We start from the raw sequence: 18775 nt of genomic DNA on the forward strand, positions 1-18775 counted from the left end.
AAATGAAGCATCCCAAATCTATTTTAGGCAGTCTCTGTAAGTCTGGAGCTGCAATTTCATTTCTACCTTCAAGCCTTCTGCTAATTGCAGCCTTCCAACCTCTTCTTAACACCTGCTTAATGAAACAAGTTCAGCCCATGAGTCCAACCTAGCCTGTAGGGTGATGTTGAGAGGAGACAGCAAAGAAGACCTCCTGTCCTGTTTGACAGACGCCATCTGGATGTCAGCTATCACAAGCACCTTCTTCTCTACGCAGTGGCTCAGAAGCCCATTTTCTGTAGCCCAGCTTCCCTAAGCAGCCTGCTTTGTGAGGAGGCAGCCTGATAAATTAACACCAAGTTTGGTGCTGCCATGCTGTGCTCAGCTGACCATCCTGAGGCAAAATGAAGGTTGCTCCGGCTTTAATTGGAGGCTTGACAAAAGCCGTAGGCGGGTCTGCAGCTTGTGTTGCCGCAGTTGTGTGCAGGCTTCTTACTTTTCCCCTGTGAATCCACAGCTTGTGCCTAAAGACGTCTTGAAATCTTTGCAGTCGGAGTAAATGAGGAGAACAGGTTTGTTGTAAATGTAAATATGTTGCCATCTTTTGTTTCAATATGAATGCAAAAAATGAAAAGCCTGAATGAAATCGTAGTAAGTCTCAGATCTCAGTGCAGATTCTTTCTTCACAGACAAAGGGTTACTGTGAGCTGACATTTAGCTAAGTTAGACGTTTGTTCAGTTCCCTGCGCAATAAGAACATGGCATCGTTCTCTATGGCATATGGTCATTATAGTAACTTTCTAGTTACGTAACTGAAATTTCTTCTCGAGCTTTTCTCTTTTATGTCTACAACCATGGCAGTGTACTGCCTGGCCAGAAGGGAAGAGCTGCTGGATGCAGTTCTGGTAGTGCTGACTGTGCTGATAAACATATAAATCTAATTTCATGGGATCTAACAGACCGGGTGCGCAATTAAATTGGCATCCCGAGAGTTGGTTAATAGTGACACAAACCAGCATTAATTTTGCAGGTGGTTATTAGATTTGTTCTTTAATTGTCACTCCGGGGAATTGCTTGTCTGGGGTACTTTGTTCTGAAGATGCATGATAAGAACTGCTGGCTGTGGAGACTTTATCCCAGGACTAAAATTAAATCCTGCTTAGTGTGTGGTGGATTAATGGTCATGGAAAGTGTTCTTCCCCAATCAGTGCCCGGCACATCATTGCTGTGCAGGAACTGGAGTGCTATAGTGACACTCTCAGACCTGATGCTTTCTTTTTTTAGAGATGTGACTTTAGAAATGAGGAAGGGGGGGGGAAAAAAAAGAGTGAGTTTGAGATAAAGCAGGCCTCGTGTAGCCCCTGCATTGCCTCTATTTTTAGCAGGATGCTTTGCTCTCAGCTGCACGGGTTTTTTAACTGCTTAGACAACAGGGCTTGGGAGGCTCAACTGGATGAGCCTGGGAGAGGGCTGGGAAGGAATGCAAATTAGGTCAGCACGCATTTTCATCTAATTGTAAGAAGTGAAACACTGGCTGAAGCTGCATTGTCCAGCTCCTTCCCCAGCACAAAAGCTTTTCAGGAAGGGCAGCGTCCCTCGTGGGACACTGTGTCCTGGGTGAAAGCACATGCCCTGGCTTTGTGGCAGACAGTGTCCTTATAATTCTTTGATCTGATTTGGCTGTGGCTTTTCAGGGTAAATCTGAATCGTTCTATTCTCAGCTGTTAAGGTGACATTGTAGCCAGCAGAAAGTTGTAGGGAACCTATTAGTGTTCTGAATGTGGAATCCAAACTGAGCCATGCGCAGAGGAGGAGGTGAGTGTTAGTTTGTCACTAAGAGCCCTTTCCTAGTGGTTTGGTGCATTTGTTGTGAAACTGCCCGATGTGGTATTCAGTAAATTTTAATGCTCAAGAGACACGCTAGTCAGCTTGACTAAAAGGGTAAAGTCTTAACAGCACTCCATCTATGGCCTGGAGAGATTACTTTATTCTGTACACGCATACCATCGTTCCCAAATAAACACAGCCGCTTTTGTCGGAGCGTGTGTGCACGCACACTTAGATTCTAATGAAGGCAGCTCTGAACAGTGTGTGGAGAATGACTTCTGGCTTTGTGTAGTTGCCAGCTTCAGAGCAGTGCCTCGGCCCAGAACAGTGGATAGTGACACCGAAAGAGGCACTGCCCTGAGGGGATTGACTTTAAGGGTTTTATCATGAACAAGTGTGGTGGGCAACGCTGGGTTTGAGAGATGAGTGAGTTTGCCACTGCAGTTTTCAAAGAGTCTGATGCATCTTGTGAACTCATCCCTGCTTGATGCTGACACTTTGATCCCACAGAGTTGCCTGATGAAGATTTTCTTTCAGAATGTTTTTATTTTTGTATAATTCACAGAATCTTAGAATATCCCATGTTGGAAGTGACGCATAAGAATCATCGAGTCCAGCTCCTAATTGTAATTCTACTTGCAGCTAGGAGAATTTGAAAAAATAGAAAAAGTGCTTCATTTGTGTTCTTGCCCTCTTATCTACTACCTGTCTTCTCTTGCAGGTGGCCGCATCTGCTCTTTCTCCCCCTGCATTGAACAAGTCCAGAGAACTTGCCTAGCAATGGAAGAGTACGGTTTTACAGAGATTAACACCTTGGAAATTCTGCTCCGAGTATACAATGTAAGGACAATTAGCTTGCAAATCCCTGACCTTGGAAAAGCAGCTGAGGATAATTCTAGCGCTGGCTTTGACAGCAGCAACCCATCAAACCAAGGTAGCCCAGGCACTAATCTGCAGCAAGGAGTGGTGCAGTTCAAAAGCGGCGTGCCACTGAGGGAGATGGTGGGTCACACTGGGTACCTGACCTTTGCCACTAAGAGCCTCTTCTAGTACACTTCATTTGGGGAAGTTCTGAGTGTTTTGTGTGTTTGTGTGCATTTGCCGTTTTCGTGGTTCTTTTTTGTAGGGCATCCAAATTTTTCCTTGTCAGGGAATTCCATATATAGTCAGATTTAGTTGGAATATGCTTTGTTTAAATAGCACGCAGGCATTAACCAGAGCAGCATCCAAGGGAATGTTGGAACTGTGGAGCGGTGCTCCGCTTGCCGTCAGAAAGACAAAGTAGTAGCAAGTGGCCATTCATTGGAATGTGTGGGATAGAGATTCCTCCTGATAAGAAAGTAAAACAGCACACTGATCACAAACAAGATGGATTTTTTTCCTCCTCTTTTCTGAATGACTTTCCCAATTTTATGTTTTTATCACAGCACCACGAGACAGTTCTCTTTTTAAACTTCTCTGGCGTATGTGTGTTGCTTTTAGGAACGTGGAAGTGCTTCTTTGCTTCCTTTTGGATGTGGAAGTTGCAGAGCTATACGGTTGCCTGCATGGCAGGTCACAGTATTAGTGTTTCTTTGGAAAATGTAGAGCTGCACAGAGGGTTATTGGCAGCACTCAGGATCACAGCCTCTTACTCCATTCTGGCATCTGCAAATCACTTGGATTACACAGAGTTTAAATAAGTGTGCTAATTGTTGGATTTGGTCTAAAATGGTATTGCTGTCAATTGATAGTAGAAAATCAGGCATAGATTTGTATTATAATCTTCTAATAGGTCTGCTGTCAGTGTTATGAACCCACTGTGAAAATGCACATGAACAGATGGGGAATGTTACCTGAACTTCTGTTTGTGAGCAGTGTGACTGAGGTGCAGTTTGCTTGGTGTTTTATGTGCACGATGGTGAGTTATCGTCCTGCAGCTGAATGACAGTAAGATTGCTTTTGGCAGGACTTGTCTCCAAATGGCAACGATAATGCAAACGTGGTAAAACCATTAATCAGCCTTATTAATTAAGTTTTTAGACCATTTACTCTTCAGTATTCCATACAAGCTGGTGGATGGGATGAACTTCTTGAATGCTGGATTACGTGTTATTATTTACAGAGTAAAATAATTATGAAAAATGTTGAAGTTCCTCTTTTTTTTTAATGTGTAGGGTTTTTGTTTTTTTTTTTTTAACAATTTCACAGATATTCCAGCCACCAGTACCATCTCTGGAAACATTTGGCTGTGCCTTGCATTTGGCACTTTCATTTGTTGATTGTAAGAAAAATAACCATCCATAACCTGCTGCCTGAGCAATTGAACCTGATATCCCTCCCCCATTCTTGACAAAAATAAACAAAGCTAAGCTTTTAACATGTTATGGCAGAATGCTAATCCATAATGGTTTAAAGAAAGCTCAACCGATCACGACAGCAAAGATAAACTGTTGAGCAGATTAAAGGCAGAAAGCAATTCTGTAGCACTAAATCAGTTATGTAAGCAGGCCTACCATTGTAGCTTTTCTCCAGAAATTATGTGAATGTTCTGTTTCTGCTGTTAACTTCCTTTAGACAGATTTGTGCTAAACTGCTAACACTGTTGGTGTGGTTTGGTGGCTGTGTTGTAATGATGTACATATAAGTGCATATGCACATGTTCGTGTGTGCTTGAACTGCCACCATGGAAGTGGTGCTGAGGGACTCAAATAAACCAGAAGAAGGCACGAGGAATTAGAAGGTTAATGCTATGAGACTGCTTACCTGGAGGTGATTCATACTTTCTAACAAGTGGGATCCCCAGCCTTCACCAGGGATAATCATAGAATCATAGAATCGCAAGGTTGGAAACAACCTGCAAATTGTATATAGATCAAGATCTTCTAGTCCAACCATCCTCCCACTACCACTGCTACCACAAGCTACTAACCCATATCTCATAGTTCCTCATCCAGACGCCTCTTGAACACTGCCAGCGACGGTGAATCCAGCACTTCCCTGGGCAGCCATTCCAGTGCCTGACCACTCTCTGAGAGAAAAAGTTCTTCCTTATGTCTAACCCAAAACCTCCTCTGGCACAACTCGTGACCATTTCCTTGGGTCCTGTTTGTTGCCTGGGAGAAGAGGCCAAACCCCTCCTCATCACAGCCTCCCTTCATTAAGTTGTAGAGTGCAATGAGGTTTCCTCTGAGCCTCCTCCAAATAACTTCAGGGATTCTTTTCTGACATTCCAACAGGATTAAAGAGGAACAAAGTCACATTTCTGTCCTACAGATAGACATGGAATGGAAATACCAATGTGTCTTCACGGAGTTTGAAACGAGGCTTGATGCTTCTTTGCCTACAAAGCTCAATTCAAAACCCCTTGAAATAAACCATTGACTTTGCATGGCCCATATTGATTTGATCTCTGCTGAGGAAAGGCAAGCATTGCGTAACAGGAGAAGGATTTAATTTCTGTCTTTGCAATATTAAAAAGGCCTCTGTGTCCTTGTTGCCAGTTCTGGCCATGGCTATCACCACACTGCTTCCTGCTGGTGTTTTGCTGGCAGGGTCATGGGGAGAACTCTCTGCCCAGCACGGACCACCTCTTAGTTCTGCTTATGATTATCCACTTAAACATTCTGGCAATCTTTGCTGTCAAAAGTAGTAAATCCGAAGTATGGGTTTTTCCCATCACAGTGGCTGAATCTGCTTGGGCCACACTTTCAGTGACTCATCTTTCTTTTCAAGACACTTTTAGTCTTCAGTCTAGAATGAGACGCCTCTTCTCCCTGCCCTACCACAGCTCAGTCACACATTGCCAGGCCACCTTCTCCTTGCTAGCTGTGCACCTGCATCCCTGGCTTTGGACAAGCACCAATACACGCCTCTGCCTCACAGCTGGGTTCAGCTTGTCCCATGTGCTCCATGCCCTCCAAGCCAGCAGTCATAGACACCTTGCAACCTACAAGGCAAACAATAATGACTCAGGTGAGGCTTGTGAAACACTCGAGAGGCTTGCTGTTGTTCACTGTCTTGCTGTGCTTTAATTAAAGCATTGCAGATTTATATCTCATTGTGGTTGTTTCCTTCTTACTTGTTAGCACAAAACTTTTCCTCTGAAGATGTGAATATAAATTGTGCTTGAGAAACTGAAAGGGATCATGTAGCAAAAGCAGTATGAACTTCCTCTTTTGCCTAATTTCCTGCTCTATTCTCCTTAGGTACTTTGGGCTACGTGATGGTGAGGAGATGGCTCTTGCTTGGAAGTGTTCCAGAGATGAGGGTTCTGGTTCACACACTCCCTCGAGAGTACATCTGTGCTCCATTAGTCCTGGTGAGCGGGATGATTGCGGAAGTCGTAGTGACCCAGAAAGGCAGGGGGCTCAGAGATGCAGCAAGTCTAGATCTGTTTGTAAATACTAGTGCACATCCCAGCCGCCTGCATCATTAGGTGCTCAAGCGCACTGGCAGCATATGTTTGTGCCATGTAGGTTCCTTCTGAATAGACTGGAGACAGCTGTGCCCTCCTGGGCTGCAGTTCAGTGATGTCCAGTGCCTAAAACTCACCTCTGATGCAGCTGGGAGCAGGGCACACTCAGAAAAGGAGGGCTGGGGCTCTCAGACACTATTTGCAGGGCTCCATCTCAGCTTCTGCTTGCGCAAGTATGAGAGGCACAAGGAGAGAAAAGTGGGAGAGCTAGTGTTGCATAATGATGTTGCACCAAAGGTACGTGCAGCTGTGAGTAGCTGAAGGGGGTTGCTCTACTACCAGAAAGTTCTGTCAGTGTCACCATGAGGAAAAGCATTTACATGCTACTGGCCTCCTGAGTGCTCCTGAGGAACCGTTGTTCAGATGCCAAGAGAAAGGAGCCAGACTGTTATTTCCCTTTTCCCTGTGTGACAGTTTCTGAACTGGAATGAATCTGCAACGGTATCAATGCGGAGAACAAACAGACCTTGAATCAAATTGTCAAATAAAAATAATTGTCCTCGCTTTTACCTGAATATCTCTCTCATGAGCTCCCTGTCCTTTTGTTGACTGCTCAGGACATGCTGTTCTTCTCTTAGGGAGGGCAACAGCTCTGAACTCCTAGGTGAGCTGGCTGACATGCTGATAGAAATGACTGCAGAAGGCAGCTGGGAGCACAGGCCTGTGGGAGCGATCACTGTACCTACATGTTTCTCACCTGGTTCCAAGGACAGATGACATACAGCTGCACCTTCCATACAGTGAAGTGGTCTGTTCCCCTCATCTCCCACTTGCCTTCAAACCCAAAGGTAGCAGAGCATGCATGCACAAGCCCCTCCTGGTGCTGCAAAGCAACTCAGGTAGCACAGCCAGGTTTTTGGCAAGCGCCAGCATTTTCCTGTTTGCTTTACAACTGCTGTCCCACAGAGTGAGGAGTAAGGCATCATTTGACATCCCAACCTCAGGCACGTGACCACAGAGACTCCACAGACACAGTTGCTGCAAGGTGCTGTGTGTACTGTTGCAAAGCTCCTCACCCCTGAGCATCCCATGGAGATGGTGTGTGGCTATGGCAGTAGCACAGCCTCGCTTAAGCTGTTACAGACCTCAGCCTGAAGTTATTTCAGATGGGGCTGAGTAGATTGATGCTAAATTTTGTATTCCTTTATTGTTCTTGAGAGGGAGATTTGCATGAATGGTTCCACTGAAACTGTGAATGACTCTCAGGGGGTCCAGATAACTGCAGGAGCTGTCAGAGCCCAGGACCAAGGGCTTCCAGAGATGCTGGCTGAGCAGACATGGCTACCCAAGCAGAGAGAGAGCTTTTTGCATCTTTGTCCAGCTAGCACTGACACTGGTTCAGCGTGAAATGTGATGAGTCCTTCTGAGCCAAGAGAAACTGCTGTATGAGCAACCTCCCTTTGTCACTGTGCAGGACAGGGAGGTCTGCAACGGAATTCCTCTCTTCAGTTGCTTTGGGAACTGAGAACCCCTTCTTCCTTGAGTCAAAAGAAGCTCAGCAGTCATTACCTCTAATGCAGGTGTGTGCACTCAGGCTAGCTGCTTGCTGGGCATGTGGGATGAAAGTTTGTGGTGCCAGAATATTCGGAACCAGATGTTCTTTCATTCCACTTGAGGGATGAGGAAGATGATGAAGTTATAGGCTGTATCTTGCTTTTTACATTAGTCTCTCATGACCTTAGAAATTGTCCATAAGGCACTATTTCCATATATTAAGTCAGAATCAAGCTATTTGTAGGGATCTGAGAACCAATTCTGCCCAAAGGAAGAAATGAAAGAACAGGTAGCAAGGTAGAAATGATTTATTGGAGAAGGCTTCCTGGACTTGTGCAATGAAGAGGCAATTTTCCAGAAGGTTCCAGGTGTTCCCTGTAAAAGTCGTGGATCAGAAATGCTCATTAGCATGGATGTCTATAATCTGGTGTTTTACTGAGTCAGTTTAATCAGGCTGTTTTAAAACGGCACACAGGCAGGGGCATTGCTGAGCTCGAGAACCTGTGGAGTGAAAAGGAGAGAGGGAGAGAGCAGAAGAGGTTTTGAAAGTGTCTGCATTCATGTCAGCCTGCTGAATTACATGTACGTTGTGTCACACTTGTTAGCAAAGCCACGCTGCTGTCTAAGTTAACTGGGGGTCTCATACAATAGAATTATATATAGTACAGAAAAGAATCACCCACTTCAGTATACAACCAGGCGAGAGCGTGGCACAAGATATTTGATTAGCTGGGTGAGAAATTGGATTTAGAAACCACTTATAATCCCTGCACGTTCTCTGTGGTTTTGTGTCCTCTGTCAAATACAGTGGAAGCATTTAAGAAAATCAGCAGAAGTTGAGTACAATATATACCCAGAAGCACACTGCGCCTCTTGGGAGATGGACTTCAAGTTTTTATTACCCAGTGCTCACAGGAGGATCATTCATTTTTAACATTTTCTCAAAGGTCTTAGCAGCACTTAAAAAAGAGAGAAAAGTGCCTTTTTTCAGTGGGAGATCAGAAACGCACGTGGTTGCAGCTGATGATCAGCCTGTGGACACGTCAGAGCAAGGATGGCCACAGTGAGCTCCTTAAGGTTTCTTTCTTGGAGACCGTAAATAGGACTGTACCCCCAGTGAGTTTTCATTGCATCCACAACAGGGAGAAGGCAAAGGCATTTTGTGCCCCAGCACCAATTGGCTTTCCTTACTCATTTCAGCCTTTGGGAATCACACAGCCCTGCAGTCATCATACTATGAGCCCTCAGTGACTGATGCACGAGAGCATTGTACAAGTCAGAGGCAAGATGGAGAGCAGAGCCCTGAAGCTCCATGTCCTCCCCACTGCTACGCAGGCTGTGACTCCTTCCTAAATAGCACTGCTCTGCAAATGCTCAGCAAGAAGCTCCTCTGAAGCAAAGCTGTTCCTGCCCTTGCCTGGCAACACATCATGGCCCACAAGTCCTCACAGCACCTGGATGCAAGTACAGTTAGATAACAGCGTTCACCGAGCGACAACCCACTGCCCAATCAGATCATGCAGCCACATCAATCTTAATGATTTTCTGAAACTTTAATTCATTTTACTCTGTAGCCATTCTCATTTATTAGCTGAATTAATTTTATATGGATTAAAAATTCAAGTCAATCACTTTGAAACAGAAAAGTGGCATTTTAAAATCTATATTCTGTCCCAAGCCTATAAATAACGTCTGCCTCGCAGAAATCAGCTGTTTATGGCTGATCTTATAGCAGAGGATGACTCAAAGAGGCTTATGTGATGAATTGTTTTTATCAGAGCTGAACAAAAAGCACCCCTAAGTCCTCTGTGAATTAGGGGCATCAGTGACTGTGGGTAGCTCCTGCGTCGTTTCCCAGCCAGACCAAGTGGCACAGCTTTCTGGTGGCCTGTGCCCAGTGCTGTGCTGCCAGCAGTAGGCAGTCACATTTTGTTATGCTTCCATACAACAACAGGCAGCACTTGATTTCCTCAAGTGAGAATTAACAAAGCAGACATTGCTCATAGAATGCTGATTACTCCAAACATGGTTTCCTCCTCCGTTGCCCCGCTTTGTTACAGAGCACATACCAGTGTTGGATTGAATTATAAACCCCAAAATAATATTAAAAGAACACAAGTAAGGCTGTAGAGCCAGCCCTGCATACATGAGGGGATCTAATAGAATTAAGGTGCTTTTTGGAGCCAGTAGGTGGGAGATGAGTAAGGCTGAATGATGCCCTTGGGGATGAGAGCAGAAGTGCTGGGGGGGAGCAGAAGTTGCATCGGGCGTTGCCACATCCATCCTGGTATAACTCAAAGTAAATGGCACAGAAATAGGAGGGAGCAGCTGGCCAAGGAAGTCTGGTGGTGGGACAGAGCTATTTTTAGGGAAGGACAGGTTGTAAGGAAGTACAGAAAAGCCTTACAGGTGAGACCTTGTTACCACTGACTGGGCAGTGAAGCACTAGGGGTAAATGGAAAGTGCTACTTAGGTGAGGGCAGTACCCCTATCTGCTCATACAGAGATTGATGCCAACACTGTGTGGGGAGGACGAAGATGAGAACTCAGCAGCACTATAGCCTGGGTCAGGGTGAGCCCCTACATCCTGACAGAGGACAGGGTGAGCCCCTTCCTGCTTGGGGAGCTGCTTTGAGCCTCTGAGCTGCTGGGTGCATGTCAGATTCGATTCCACTTGTGTTTTTGACCTCGGTGATTAGATTAATATTGCAAAACTCCAGTTTGCCCACTTGTGAGATGGGAGGTGTTTGTTATGACTTTGTTTCCTAAACATGGGAAAGCCTTTGAAAAGCAAAGGGCTTGCTCAACTGTGTCCATAAACATTCAAATTGCTCCTGATTTGTTTTCTTCACCCATGTTTACCCTCCTAGTCTGCTTGTTGCTGTTTAGCCAACGCAGCGATGCTTCGATCCCAGGATGGGAGCAGCCTCCTCCCTGCAGCGTGGGATCAAACCTCTTGGCTCCCACCCCTGAATTTGTGATGAACCAAAGGGCCAGGCTCTTAAGTTCTGCGTTGCAATTCCTTTCTTCACCCCAAAAAGAGCCCATTCCTAGCAGAGTTCAGCTGACGATGCAGAGCTGGGATAAATGCGGTTGCCATGTACCTTTGGCTCTTGGTTTACCAGCACGGGGCTCAGCTGTGAGCAGGTGTCTGCAGCCCCATTGCTCTGCCAGGCAGCTGGAGCAGCCCGAAGTCCAGCTTTTACACTTGGTTTGGAAGGAAAAAAAAATATGCAATAAACACACACTGCAATTTACATGATTTTTTTTTTTTCCACAGCCGAGACTAAAACCAGTCTTTATGTGCTTGGAATTTGTTTAAAATAATTGCTATTTATGCATTTTTTTTGGCAATTTACCAATCTAATCAGCATAATTTGTCTGTGCTGGAACAAATCTACAAGACTCCAGAAGTGCTCTGCAGATCATGCAGATTAAACATGAACTAATTAGTAGATTTCTGGATCTCTTAAGTCCACAGCTTTGGAAATAGCTGACAGTGGCCACCAGCATTCCCACATGGAGAGGGAGACAAAGCCCAGACATACCAGCAAAATGGCTACAGATGTAGCTATGTGTGAAAAGTCTTTGCAAAAGAAAAAAGAACAACAACAACAAATAGAGATAATAAACATCAGCAATTCATTTCTGTGTTTTCCTAACACATTTTGAGAATAAAGACCTTTTTTGTGATTTTAATTCATTTTTCTGTGGAAATTTGACGTGATTCTCCTAGAACTTGTAGACATAAACCACCCCAGGGTAAAAAGGAAAATATAGAAGCTGTGAAGATGAATCTTGAGTTCAGCCATGGCCAGTCCAAGTGCATCTGAAAGCTGTGACGACAGCAAAAAGGAAAGATTATGACAATTGCACTGGGAACAAACCCAAAAACTGCTTTGCCAATATGTGAAGGCTTCTTCGTTCTGAGAGTTTTCTCAGAGTTTCCTCAAGAGACCACAATAACTCTACACCAAATGTTCCAGGAGATGATGAAGAACAATAACAGCTGCTCTGAAGACCATTGCAAACAATGGAAAGTCCCCAGTTGATTTGCTCAGTCTTGAATCAAGTCCAAAATTCACAGAATTTCGGAATAGAAGTAAACCCAGCCTCTGGACTGCAGTAGTAGCATTAGGGCTGGGAGTAAACTCGCATGACCCCATCACTTAAGCTCTGTCCTACAGCTACTACTGAAAGCCAAGTGCCTAACAAATGCTGTGGTTCAGTGCTGGTCCTGGGGGATGCTGCTCCCCATCCCTTTGCTTGAAGGAGTAGCATGAGTGTCCTTGGGAAGATCTCTCCAGAATCACATCCATCATGCATAGTGTGACGTTGTTTGCTGAATCTCAGTGGGACTGCAGCAGCAGTTTGGTGCCAGCCAACACTCACAGGCTGCCCACCTACTCCCACCAGCACCAGGTTCATGTGAAACCTCCAGCTTGGGCTTGCTGGCACTGAGCCTGGCTACTCCTTTCTCTCGCCATCCTCCCCAAGACCCTCAGAGCCTGCCAGGAGGTGAGAGCATTCACCATCGTGTTGGCCAGAGCTTTGGCAGGACACATCCCTCCTTCACCTCTCTGGGACCTGAAGCAAAATCAGGCAGCACAGCTGCGTGTCTGTGGGCTGAGCAGAGATTCCTGATCCTCATACTTAAACCCCGTCTGGAATTCATCTCCATTTACCCAAAGAGCCACTTAGCAACATGGCAAAGAGCTCAAAACCCCATCTCACATTATTTGGAAGCACAAGGTCTAGCAACTCCAAAGCATTAATTGAAAGCTCACCCACAGCTTTTCATTCAGGGCTCGTTTTCATGTGCCCCTCCACAGGCAGCACAGTGCTTTGGGGCTGCTGCCAGGCACAGGAGGGCCTGTGGGGCTTTTGTGGCCACGGCAACTCAGGGACAGCTTCCCCAATGACCTCATGTCTTTGCGTGTCCTCGAAGAGCAGGGCAGGTCGGTTTGTGCCCCAAGAGGCATGTCGGCACTTTGGCGTACGAAGGCAAAGCAGTCAGCAGCCTCTACTTTATCTCCTTAATCACCTCCCCAGCCCTACCTATGTCACATGCTGCCACTTTAGACATGATTTCAGGGTGGCTTTTGCAGTGACGGCTTTATTTGGGGAAAACAAAGCGGTCAGAGGTTCGCACAAATAAACGTGTTCCAGTGTGGGTACAGCCATGCAAAGCTAAGGGTGGGAAGCAGGGTGCTGTGCCCTGGCACCTCAGGGGACAGCAGGACGTGGCTTTGTCCTGCTGGAGGAGCCGTGTGCTCACCACTGTTGTTCACGTTAAGGCTTCCAAAGTGCTGTTTTATAATACTGCTTTCTGCTCTGCAAAGGCTTCATGGATCTGATGACAGATAATATACATAAGGCAAAGAGAAGGGTAGTTTGTAAAACTGGCCTTTTGATGCTTTTTTCAGTAAATTAATGTCTTTCAGAATGCCTCTGTACATTGAAACAAGGATTTGCCATACATTACGTCATTCAGACCTATGATTTATGTTCAAGCTTTTTAAAAGCCAGGGAATGATCCAGTATAATTTAACCCCATCTCCATGCAAAATATGCTCTCCATACTCTGTAGTCTTAGCAACATGAAAGCAAAGCACTCAGAGGTCTCTGAAGCAGAGCTGCAGCACCAAAACTCAGCTGTAAAGCACAGCGTGGCAAGCCCCATCCACTGTGTCAGGCCAGGTAGAGAGTTTAAAGTCCAACCTGGATTCTGATGCTCTTGGTTGTGTGATGGGCACAGCCACATGGCATCTCTACTGCCCAGGCAGGAGTTCACATGGTTGGCTCACCCATCCAGGTGTCTTGATGTCTGATGCTTCCATGTAAAAAATTGTTTGGTCATTTATCTCCAGATCTTCCTAAGACATAGCTTGTTCTCAATCTACGTGTCAAGAACCTCAGGCACTTTTCTTTGCAGCACACAGGTGGATGAAAATGTCCCTTCCTTAGAGCTAGTACTGTTAAAAAATCGTAATGAGCGTCTCTTATTCATAGCAACGCCTTGTTTTTAAAAGCTGGGCACTTCGTATTTAAGTAACAGTTTTTAATGCGTTTTTTTTTTTGAGTCTCTTCAGAGACGCAGCTTGCTTTCCTTCCACCTCCCTCCTAAGTCCCTGGAGCACAGGAACACAGCCTTTCACCTACCTCACCCCAAGGCAAATCCAACAAACTACCAAACAGCAGCTATGAGGAAATACCTACACAGAAGCAGGGGAAGAGCGTGCAGAAGAAGGTGAAAGCCAGTTTGCACTAGCAATGGAAACCATTTGGGACCCCTGGAAATCATACCCAGGGGACTCAGCTCACACTAAGCCATTGCTGGGCTTTCTCTCTCATCTTCTGCTTTTAAGGCTCAGTCCATCATCATGTAACACAGATAACGCGCTTTGCCTGCATGACAGCTCTCTGCATTTTGCCTGCCTGCAAAAAGATGAGGAATTGGCATTCTCAGTTAGTTTTTTTCCAAGCAAGAACTGTCATATTATTTGTAGGTTTTAATGTCACTCTTCTGTTCTTGGGCACCCTGCTCAGTGCTTTTGAAGAGCACCAGTAGTATCGTTAACAGTGATAAGATCTTTATATGCCTGTTGTCCTTGAGGACTTCGATATTATAGTTGCATTGCATTTGATGAAAACTTTATCTGCAGACAGTCCTTCACCTTCAGCCTACCAGAAAATTCTATCTTTGACCTTCAAAGGCTTTTGAATTCACATGCAGCAAAGAAATTGCAAAGCGAGCACATGACGTGCAGTGTTTGCTAGACCTGCCATTACCAGCTCATAACCTTCAGCTGCTGCTTGTTCCCTCCTCCCAAGCTCTCTGAAATGCCTTCCAGCCCTTCCAACAGTGGCAGTACCGTTGATAGAGACTAAAGGTCAGTGTGGGATGACATAGGAACTGTGGTATCTCTCCACTTCTCTGCCAATATTTCAGGAACCAATTTCCTCATATATCAGGATGTATACAGAAAATCTCTCTGCCGTATGCAAATACTTCCTATCAGCAGATAAATCCACTTGTACCACCAGGCACATGCGATTACGGTGCCTGAGCTCGAGGTGACACAGTGGCAGTACATGGTACCATGCACCACAGCAGGTGGACTCCTTCTGCCTGAAAGTTACTTGTACTAACTACAAGGAATGACTCACTGAGCAAAAAATAACCCATTCAGCTCACTGCTGTGCAGAGCACCTTTGAGCAGACCCTCCAGCTGAGCTTACATGCTCCAGGTCAGGATCAGGATGGGGAAATGTGGCTTTAATACTACCTTAAGTGCTTGAGATAGGCAATATAATATGAGTATATATAACATAAAACTGGACAGCCGTGATAGAAGGTGCTACTGTGGCAAGTGGCTCATCAGCAATGCTTCCTTTTTTCTTAGGACAGCGGCTTGGAGACCACTTTCCAAGGCTGAAGTATTTTTCTCAATAAATCCATGCCTGGGATTTAGGAATCCTCCCTCTGGCAACTTCATCATCAGACAGGAGCAGGAGCAGCTGAAAGATCCCTTCTTGCAATGAGTTAATTTTCTCCCCTGCTGTACTTGTCGTCACTCATGTATATTGCCATTTGTTTCCTGCCCTCCTCCCGCTCAGGGAGCTGCTTAATCACTACCTGCCAAGTCCTGCCTTGCCATATTTCAAGCTGCTAATTTCAAAGGGTGTTATTTGCTCCCTGGGCAGCACGTAGTAAACCAGAGGAGCAATCAATACACGTCGTGAACTGGAGCTCAGGCTGCAAGCGGAAGTGTTGTCTCAAGCAACAGGGGGAAGATAAACCCGTGTTTCCTTCCCACAGCACTGTTGATGGCACATGTGTGCTGATTTGCGTCAGCTTCACACCCCACAGCCCCAGATCCCAATTGCCAATATCCTCTCCTCCCATTGCTCTTTAGGCCCTCCCAGGCCTAGAGGAGTCCGTGCCAGTGTGCTCCCCAGAGCCATCGGTTTGGAAACTGGAGAGATGATTCTTCTGAGAACCACTTAGCACTTGGGCAATGCTACAAGAATACAGCAAAACAAAAGCAAGAATTGGACCAGAGCATTCCCTGCTGCAGTTAAACATAAAGGCATTGTCCAGGCTGGAAAGTTGCCTTTTGTTGGAACTCATTGCTTAACTTGAGGTACCAAAAGCCTCTTTACATGGCAGCTGAACCAGGGCTGTCAATTTTGCTGGTGACACAATCAATAACTTATGAGGAAAAAGGATGGTGGTTGGAAAAGTGGTGGAAAACAGCATGAGTTTGTAAAGCTGGCTATGGAGCTCATGTATGTGGTTGCCTTGGGCTGCTGCTCTGCTCCTCCAGCAATCCCACCTGGAGCAGCACATGGGCCACCACACGTTCTGGGGCCTGGGCTGGTGTTCCTGTGCCACTAACATGGATGAGAAGCAGCATGGGCACAGAACGGTGCTGCCCAGCCCAGCAAAGGGGCGAGGAGCATTGTGCCAACTGCAAGTGCTTCTAGGCTTGGGCCCTGTACTTAGGCAGCTCCAAAAGCTAACTACTGGTGTCTCACAATTAAAAGGCATCAGCTGTGTGGAATGGGGTTGCGTGACAGCTGCACTATCCCAGGGGCATCTCAATAATCACTACATTAATTACATCCCAGCTTCTACACTTTAGCCCAGTAAAACTGAAAACAATATCTTATGCACATGAGTTTTAATTCTTAAGCATTCGAGGCCACAAGAAGAGTTTTTCTTTTCTTTGGATTCTGCCTGGGATGCTGTTTCTGTCCACAAGTGTTTCCACTTGCTTTCCTTACCATAACACTTTCTTGCTGCTGGTGATAGCAATTAGATGTAATGGCAGTCTGTAGGAAGGATGGCTTTTAGGAGCCTTTCTGTAAGTTCAAAACTTAGATCCTGAGTTGACCTATATGGAAAAACTAGGAAAATTAAGGTTGTAGAATGATGTTTTGCTTATGGACACACCTTCTAGAAATGATTCAAATTAGAAGTCAACTATTATTAAACAAGCAGGGTGCTTCCCTGGGGGTGTGGAAGGCACTTCAAACTGGAAGGGTTCCAGAAGTCGGGATCTGGAAAATACAGTTCATTTTCACTCCAGATCATGATTATGCTTCATTTTAATAGCCTGAAGTGGCCTGTTGGGTTTTCCTTGTTTGAGGACTCTGTTTTGGCTTGTGTTGAACTCTGGAGTGCAGCTGCCACTTAGTTGTTATTTTATTTTGAATTTGCTACTTGTATTCTGATCACCACTGTTGGCCCAATCCTGCCATGACCACTCTCCTACAGGCTGCAGGGATAGTTATGTAGTAGCCCCTTCCAAAGCTCTCTTAAGGCATCAGAGGGATTCTCAGGGGCACCAGAGCAGATCCCAAGTAGACATGTGATACGAGAGCTGCAAGTAATGGAAGGAGAAAAGAGTATAGGAAAAAAGTAAAGGAAACAGAAGGTTACACAGATTGCTCAAAATATCCTCTCATTCCTGCCAGATATTAGTCAGCCTCATCTCCAACCATAACATGTCCTCTCTCACAGTAGCACTGCTTTTTGACCTCCCTCTCCCTCTGCAATCCAATATGCTTTGCTGTGACACCGAAGGTTGGGAGCAGGACCTGGGCTGCCTCATTCACAGCTAAGGTGGAAAGAAAACCTTTGGGCAGTCATGACTAATCTACAGATATCTCACAGCCATCAGTGGTGAAATGCTGGCTGGCTGTGTTGTTCTGTCCCACGCACAACCGAAAAACAGGGTGCACATGTGGAGCTAGCATGCAATTTTCACTAATTTTTCCTTCTGCCTCTACCTCCTCTTGCAGTAAACCTCCATTGTGGAGCTCCTAGATCCAGCTGAAGTCTGAGAGATGCCATGGCCCTGGATGGAAGGAAATACATTTCAGATGACAGTAAGTGTCATATAAAGCATTAAGATCCCAGACAGAGACCACTGTTAGTGTCATGGACAATAATAAAGACAAGGAGTGTAGAAGAGCGCATGCAGTCCGTGCTAATTGCTCCCACAGCTATGAAAACAGTGAAGTGATGCATGATGTGAATGGACAAAAAAAAGGACAAAGCTGAGGAAGGCAGCCCTTCTTCCATGATGGAAAGGGAGGAAGCCCATATTGGCACAATAAAAGCAGCTGAGCCTGAAGCTGAGCTGTTCATGATGAGCCCCTCAGTGACTTTGGATGATCTTCCTCTGCAAAGCAGGGAGGGGGCCTTCGTTTCCTTCTTAGCTGGTGTTTTTCAAGGTTCTCCTGCCACGTGACCATAGCACACCGTGCTCCCATCTCCAGACAGGAATAACCTAAATAAACCTAAATAACAATCAGCACCAACTGTGCTACCCGGAATTAAGCATAGAGGCAATGATGAGACTACTAGAGGTACTATTTAGGACCAGGACATTGCCAAGGGAAGATCAAAAGTGTTGTCTTTAGTGCCCTTCTTCAAAACAGTCATCAGTACTGTTCAAGAACACTCCTCTTTATATTTCTCTATCTTATCTCCACTTCATTATAGAAAAGTTCTGGCTGAGAACTGAAGTGCCCATGCAGTTGTAATCAAGACACACAATGAGGGTCTCTTCCAAGGGACACTCGCTGCTGCATTCATGCTGCATTCATGCTCTCTGCTCAGGAACAGAAGTGTCAGCTCAGCCCTGACTCAGGCCCTCCATGCCAGGGATGGAAGGGCTGTTTCACAACCTGATTCAGAGTCTCCTGATGGTCTGGAGAAGAGCTTGTTCCAGTCCTGATTCATGCTGCTGTGATCTGATTCCAAGTCTCCTGGCCCAGTGGGGAAGTGGGACTGTGATTCAGACATCTGAATTCAGAGCAGGCTGACTTGGGACTCCTAGCCTGTGCTATCCCGTGGATGACATCTGCTGCCTAGGTGTTCTCAAGAGCCCTTTTGAGCTGCACTCTGGACCAGATCAATGCAAAGGAGCTGTATGTTCAGAGATCTTCAGGCTGAAATTGCCTGCTGGGCGAATAGATGCTAATCCACCTGTGTGGGTCACTGCA

The 18775-nt window shown here is 45.7% G+C and overlaps 1 protein-coding gene across 7 annotated transcripts in view; it reads left to right on the forward strand.

Annotated features, from left to right (window-relative positions):
• The window catches only part of TRMT61A (tRNA methyltransferase 61A), a 62362-nt gene that overhangs the window by 19667 nt on the left and 23920 nt on the right, over positions 1-18775 (forward strand). For 3 of the 7 annotated variants that reach the window (XR_007377508.1, XR_007377509.1, XR_007377510.1), the window contains exons 4-6: positions 2528-2646; positions 5994-6106; positions 17567-17653. Coding sequence is in view for 4 of the 7 variants with exons in the window: in XM_048947382.1 (XP_048803339.1) it covers positions 2528-2856 (329 nt within the window). In the remaining 3 variants the exon portion in view is untranslated. Of the gene's footprint in view, positions 1-2527; positions 5018-5993; positions 8309-17566; positions 17654-18775 lie in introns of those variants that run through there. The other 4 variants (XM_048947382.1, XM_048947381.1, XM_048947383.1 and 1 more) reach the window with 2 other exon arrangements.

The sequence above is a fragment of the Lagopus muta genome, chromosome 6 (genome assembly GCF_023343835.1).
Source record: "Lagopus muta isolate bLagMut1 chromosome 6, bLagMut1 primary, whole genome shotgun sequence".
Classification (NCBI taxonomy): domain Eukaryota; kingdom Metazoa; phylum Chordata; class Aves; order Galliformes; family Phasianidae; genus Lagopus; species Lagopus muta.